The sequence below is a fragment of the Lycium barbarum genome, chromosome 8, assembly GCF_019175385.1.
Source record: "Lycium barbarum isolate Lr01 chromosome 8, ASM1917538v2, whole genome shotgun sequence".
In the NCBI taxonomy this organism is placed as follows: Eukaryota; Viridiplantae; Streptophyta; class Magnoliopsida; order Solanales; family Solanaceae; genus Lycium; species Lycium barbarum.
Window position 1 is genome coordinate 120,591,852 of NC_083344.1, and position 7,015 is coordinate 120,598,866.

At 37.0% G+C, this 7,015-nt stretch overlaps 1 protein-coding gene and 2 non-coding genes across 3 annotated transcripts; all 3 read right to left on the reverse strand.

Moving 5' to 3' along the window:
* Positions 1 to 290: 290 nt before the first annotated feature.
* On the reverse strand, positions 291 to 397 carry LOC132608534 (small nucleolar RNA Z279/snoR105/snoR108). Its single transcript, XR_009570445.1, has one exon. It is a non-coding gene; the product is annotated as a small nucleolar RNA Z279/snoR105/snoR108 (small nucleolar RNA).
* Positions 398 to 1,806: 1,409 nt separating this feature from the next.
* On the reverse strand, positions 1,807 to 5,670 carry LOC132606969 (large ribosomal subunit protein eL24-like). The gene is made up of 5 exons (XM_060320693.1): positions 5,530 to 5,670; positions 3,567 to 3,642; positions 3,338 to 3,439; positions 2,948 to 3,096; positions 1,807 to 2,213 (listed from the first exon to the last, which is right to left on the reverse strand). The coding sequence occupies exons 1-5, from the start codon at positions 5,538 to 5,540 to the stop codon at positions 2,060 to 2,062; spliced, it is 492 nt and encodes a 163-aa protein (XP_060176676.1). The 5' UTR covers positions 5,541 to 5,670; the 3' UTR covers positions 1,807 to 2,059.
* LOC132608402 (U6 spliceosomal RNA) lies at positions 5,130 to 5,232 on the reverse strand. Its single transcript, XR_009570328.1, has one exon. It is a non-coding gene; the product is annotated as a U6 spliceosomal RNA (small nuclear RNA).
* Positions 5,671 to 7,015: the final 1,345 nt, after the last annotated feature.

The window sequence follows — 7,015 nt, forward strand, 5'->3', positions numbered from 1 at the left end:
AAAATGTAAGAAACCTTACTCGGTAAAAACTTACCACACATGTTTACACCAACTGAATAAAATTTGACATATATTTTTACATATGCTTTTAACAATTAACTATGATCAATTAACTGGTTTTGTATAAATAGTTATTTACCCTCGTTTTGAATCAATTTAGCTCGACCTCAACTCCGATTAGTGAGTCTTGAGTTCCATTATTACTGTTTTTTCTTTTTCAAAAAATTATTATTTTATATAGTTAATTTAATAATTACAAAATATTTGGCTTATGAATTATAATTCAAGTAGGGATCAGATTGGTAAAAGTGAGGGCGCCCATATTGTCGTAACCAGGCTAGGCTGGTACGCCCTTCTCGTATATTTTATTGCGAGCAATGACCACTCATCACATCCCATTAAAACTTGCCTGAAGGATCATGCAAATCTTATGCCCACAGCTTCCATTCTTTATTCTGCCCATTAACCCCACAATTCCCTTCATTCTCCGATGTGGGAATGATACTTCCAATTTTTTATTGCCAACTCTCACTCACTTGATGTAAACCTCATACTCATTTTGGATAGGCTTGCTTAATTCATCGACAGTAAATTTTATTTGGATACTTAAATTATCGTTGTTTTCAATTGAGTATCTGAATACATGATAATTTGTTTCTCTTACATACTTCTTGTCCAATTTTTTTTTTAAGTTATGTGCGCTCTCAAGCATCTATAGGTAGTTAACCACATAAAATATGTTAGTTCCTTTAACTATGCATATCGGCCTCAAGTAAAACATGCCTCAGTTGAAATGAGTTGTAAGTTAGAGTACTCCTAAATAAAGTTTACTGACAAATTTAAGCAATGTCGATGTATCAAGCCTTATGGGTACTATTCCTAAATCAAAGGCTAACATGGAGATTGTTACTCTTTATCTATGAAATTTACTGAGACAGTTAAAACTTTATGGACCAGCAGCCCTTCCACATTGTATAACATTTGCTGGGATTGGAACTTCACCCCATGAAGAGAAGCTGCTTGTAGTGTTGTTGATTGTAAGTATCATTAAGAAGCAACTCCGCTTGCTAGCTAGTACTTATCTAATTACAAGCTTATAAAATTATTTTGAAAGTTAATTGTAAATTACCTGTTAGATAGTAATCCTTTTTTATAAACTACTTGCAAACTATCGTGGATAAATTGTATTTATAACAAAAGTATTTATGCAGCCGGCACTTAGTTAATTACAAGCTTATGTTGAGCGTTACTTGTATATTACCTGCTTGATTGCAATCCTTTTTTAATAAACTGCTTGCAAGCTATGGTTGATTCATTTTGTTTTAGATGCTGAATCAAATCAGATATAATAGATTATTTAAAAAAAAAAAGAATTAAACCAGGTAGAAACTAGAACGAACACGTTGAATTTTTATGCGCAGTGGTGTTGATGTTCGATTTAGTTTAGTTCAGTTTTCTGCTTTACAATGGATCAACCGCATCCAATTTTAAGTTCTAATTTTAACTCGTACTTAATCAATCAAGTTGCATATGAATTCAATCATATTAAACTACTGATTCTTATGTATCTTACTTAATCAATTAAATCATTAAGAAAGTAATTCTCCTTATACGCACAAAGACAAACGTTAGTCAACTCGACCTCATCTTAACTCAAGCTTAGTTATACTATATATATCAAAGGTTGGTTCGACTCAAACTTAGGCTTAAACTAGCTCAGTGCCCAAGTCTTGCTACGGCTATCCATTTGACAAGGAAAACAAGTGCTGCAATATATAAAAATTGCAAGAGAGTTCGCACACATAATTGAAGCAAAGATAGATTTTTCTAAAACATATTGTTTAAGAGTGATAAAACTACACCCGTTATAGGGAATGCACCAAAAATCAGTCAGCAGTCTGGGGGAAATCAACAGCTGCATTCTCGACTAAATGCAAAACCGTTGACGAGAAATTTGTCTGCAGATTTAACTATGAGATACTTGTAAATGACGGTCTCGCTTACAGTCTCTTCAAACAAGCCACTCTATTGCCAATAAGGAAACAACATAGAGAGCAGCTTAACGTTTTCCTCCACCGCCACCAAGCTTAGGACCTTTTGCACCTCCTTTGGACACATTGCCCTTTCCTCCAGCTTTCTGAGACTTGGCCATCACCTCTGCCTTCTTAGCCTTCTTCTCATCCTTTGTCTTCTTGATCCTTTCCTTAATTTCACTACACAAAATCCACAAGACACAAAGATAAGTTTATCCACGTTACACCAAAAAAAACACGCATCGACTCAAACTTCAATGACTGACACCACAATTTACTGTCCCTTCGCACCAGGATGATACACCAAGCAGCGTGTATAAGGCTCTAGATGTTTTTAAAACAGAGTAATATATTTATCAGTGAAGAAATGGGTTAGTTCATGTTGGGGCCATATGGAACAGAAAGTGCTTGAAAAGTATTAGCAGATCTGTAACGATAGACACTATTAATATCCCAGACTTGTAACTGTATTAACCACGTGATGAAAATGTTAATACCTGACTAAGTCTGGTATAAGATATCAGATAAGACACAAGATTAATTTGTCCCCGTAACACCTAAAGAACATGTGTCAACTCAAACTTCAATGATTAACACCATAATATATTGTCCCCTTAAACCAGGATGATATACCAAGCATTGTGTATACCCTGATTTTACATCTCTAGGTGTTTTTAAAACAGTTCTGTTTTTTATCAAGAGAAGAAATGGGTTCGTTTATGTTAGGCTCATATGGAGCAGAAAGTGCTTGGATGGTATCAACACATCTGTAACGATAGACACAATTAATTTCCCAGACTTGTAACTGTATTAACCACAAAATATCAGATAAGACTGCCAAAAAATGCACCAACTATATGCAAGTCGCTGTCATGCACACTGATAAACAGAATCAGGAATTAGTAGAAACGAACCGAAGAGCAGCCTCCCTGGCAGCATCTCGAACTTCTGGTCTTTCAGTTCTCTTCTTCTGGATAACCTCCAAGGTTGCACCCACAATGGACCTAGAGTAAGGTTTCTTGGTGGTACGTCGCCTCTTCCTAGCAGCTTCTTGTGCAATATCCTAATGTAAACAAACACAGGTCGCAAAATTAAATTAAACTATTATAACCAAGGATGGGGAAGCCCTAGAAAATTAAGCAGCAAAAGCAAGTTTTTCAAGCAAAACTAGATAAGCTGAAGAAAGGGCATATTCCCAAGTACATAATAGAGCAAAGTTACGTTAATGAAAACTAAAAAGCAAAACAAAATGAAATTTTGAATAAGTTATACAGTCTTGTCTTGCTGGTTTACTGAAAACTCACCTTCTTGTGTTGCTTCCTATACATAGCTGTCCAAGTAAGTTTGGATGGCTTCAGCTTGTTGTGGAAGTAGTGTTTGCATTTTGAGTTGACGAACAGGAACACCTAAAAGGATCAAGATATCATAAAGTGATAGCAGAAACTAGCATGATTTTTCCTCCTCTTCTGAAGAATACAAACAAGCTAATCCTAAATAAAGACAAGTACAGCATGTCATCTATCGAAAGAATACCTGGGAATCTGAACGAATAAATCTGATACCTCTACCAGGGTAAATCTTGGCACCACTGAAACGACAAAGTTCTGTCCTGAAATTGATGTAAGAAGACAATAATGATTCATCACTTTTTTTTAATGACATGGTAAACCCAGCTCCTGTGCAATAGCTCGCAAACCACACAGAAGAGGTAACCCGCACTAGGCAAGCCCCGTGCGACGAGCTCAACCCAGAAGGCAAATCCCCTGCTGTCGTAGGCAGGGGTTTCGAACTTGAGACCTCCATTATGAAAGCCCCATGCTCAGCCAACTGAGCCACCCTTGCGGGTATAATGATTCATCACTTTGAACATGGGTGGAGCCACCTTCGGCCAAGGGTAGTCAGGTGCACACCCTTCGTCGGAAAATTACGTGGTGTCTTGGTCACTACCCAGTGTAATCCCACAATAGTGGGGTCTGGGGAGGGTAAGATGTACGCAGCCTTACCCCTACCTGGGTAGGGAGGCTGTTTCCGATTGACCCTCGGCAACCCTCCTCCTTTATCCAGGCTTGGGACCGGTGTACATAGGTTAAATGTTAGCTACTATGAGTATATATTTAATTTTGCACACCCTTAACACAAGTGAGAAGAAATTTTGCACACCCTTCGCCAAATTCCTGGCTCCGCCACCGACTTTGAATATATGGTTGTAGAATTACCAGGGGAAAAGCCAAACTAAAGGAAATGAGCAAGCTCCAGAAAATTCATATGAAATAAAAATGGCAGTTACTCATATCTCAGGAGCAGTGCCCGTTCAGAAACTACGCAAGATTTTATGTAAAATTTAGTTGAACATGGCATTGACACTACATTTTTATTTAAGCCTAGTTGAAACACCGATAAAATAATTTAAGTGCTGTCCGCCGGCAAGGCAGTTCACACCTAACAGTGGCTACAGTTTACAGTACCTCGGGACTCGGGAGTAACTAAAAAGAACTATGGTAGGTTGACATCAACCAGTGCAACAAGGCATATAATTATTCTCCAGTGAAAAGAAAGATATTATATTACCAATTCCGTTAAATATGATTTTAATGGAACACTTCCCAAACTACCCCTCCTCTCTCTCCCATAATTCCCCTCACTCTAACTAAAGTTCATAGCAGACCAGATTATCAAAAGAACAAAAAACCGTGAAAGATCACTCTAGAAAGAAACTATGCTAGAAGTGCGATCAGACTTGAACCCAGAACTAGATGACCAGTTGACCACATCACCCATGTATGCATGAATAATCTTTGAGATAAGAAAATAAATTGCAAGTACAAACTAAGCTTCAAGAGCAAGTTTCCACCTAGTCAAGTCTAGCTATGAGTTGGGGTGTTTAGGATGAAAATTAGTGTGTTTATGACAAGGGAACCTACAGCTCCTATCTTTTGGGTGCGCACAGGGTAAACCCCGCAAACTACACAGAAAGCAAATCCCCTTCTATTGTAGGCAGGGGATTTCGAACATGAAACCTCCTTTATGGAAGCCCTATGCTCAACCAACTGAGCCACCCTTGCGGGTAGTGAGTTCCTTTTTTTCTTTGTTTTATCTTAAAAATTGGACTATTTCTCGATTCATGCGTGTTATCCTTGCGCACGGGCCATGCTAATCATAAATGTATCATTCCAATATTATTGGGTGTCCCCGAAGGGATACTTTTAGTGTGTTCTTGAATGGTGGAAAATGTTCTCCCACGCAAAATATTCTCCTAACGTCAAAAATTACAAATATCTCAAATCTTACTCATATTACTTGCTCCAATCATAATTTAGACACTGTTACAAAACCTATAATACTGGAAAGCACCATCCTACATTTTATTAAACAGTTCCATAAGATAAAAATCTATGATTTGTAGGTATCATTTGTGGAAATTACCAAGTTTTCACAACAAGTACTACTAAAAGAAATCATGGCATGTATAATGAGAAAGAAAGGTAAGAAATATTACTTGAGAACCATGGTTGATGTTGTTGCGAGCCCTCCCTTTACAGTATCTCAATGGATTATTATTGTAACCCTAATGACCTACTATTTTATATTACTATATAAGAAATAGAGCTAAAAAGGGCCCAAGTAGTGGAGGGTTTCGTGGGCTTGTCTGCTGGTCTCGTTACTGCTTAAAAGGTATTGGGCCATTACATAGATTTTGAAGCCCAGTACTAATATGAGGAGAGAAGAAATAGCACGGTTTGTTCTTCGTCTTTAATTTCTGTCTTTCAAAGTAGAACCTATGCCTAGCGGGGATAAAAATTCTTTAAGGGCGTAGAGCATAACTTGTGGTATATTATGATGCGAAAATATAAATTTATGTCCCGCAAAACAATTGTCTGCCTTCAGCTGCAAAAATTAAAGACCAGCACAAAATAGGAGCAAAGGGGCCAAAGTGCAAATGACCCATGAGGAGATTCTTGGGAGATCTGCACAAATATGATGCTTCGGTGTGATCATTTAAGTTTTGATCCGTGTTGGGAAGAGTTTTATAAGATCGGTGTGATCATTTAAGTTTTGATCCGTGTTGGGAAGAGTTTTATAAGAGTAAATTGGTATTAGAAGTTTGTTTATATTTTCGCATCATAATATATCATAAAGCCTTGTTTTTTTTTTTTAAGAGTTTTTTAAGAGTAGATAGGTATTAGAGTTTTGCATTTAAAATTCTGCCTGAGAGCTAACTTTGGCCCGAATAGGCCTAATTTTGCTACAAAACTCTACTTTATAATTTTATTTTATTTTCACTGAGCCGGGGTTTGGAACCCAAACCTCATGATATTAGGCGAAGGACAAAAATTAAAAATCACCAATTTGAGCAGCAAAAATTAAGGACCACTCCAAAATCTTTTTTTCCACGGATTGCTCTTCATTTGGGGTTGTCTTTAATTTTTGCCCTTCGCCTAATACCCTGAGGTTCTGAGTTCAAAATTCAGCTCAGTCAAAAAAAATCGCAAGATAGAATTTTATAAATATCTGCCCATGCAAAACTCTGCCTTAATTTTGAAGGCAAATTCAGGCCAAATTAACAACAAGTGAAGTAAAAGAACTCCATCACCGAGACTCAATTTTTAACAGAGAACCAGTTTATATAAACATGGAAACAAACAAAGACAAGTGGAGGAAATTACATGAAATAAATGTTTTTTGAGTTCCCTTTTAAGCTTTTAATTGTATTAACAGAGATGGAGTGAGTGTTCAGACCTGAAAAAGCAAACAACAAGAACAAAGGAATGAGGAGCCAGAGGCAGAGACATAAACCTCGTTTATAGTTGGGCTTAAACAAGCCAAAATTCTGCCTTAAGGCAGAGTTTTGCCTTTTAAAACTTTGCGTTGCGAATTCAAATCTATCTTGCGATTTTTTTAAAAAATTATTGACTGAGCAGGGATTCGAACCCGAAATCAAGAAATTTTTAACGAAGAGCAAAACTTAAAGACCACCAATTTGA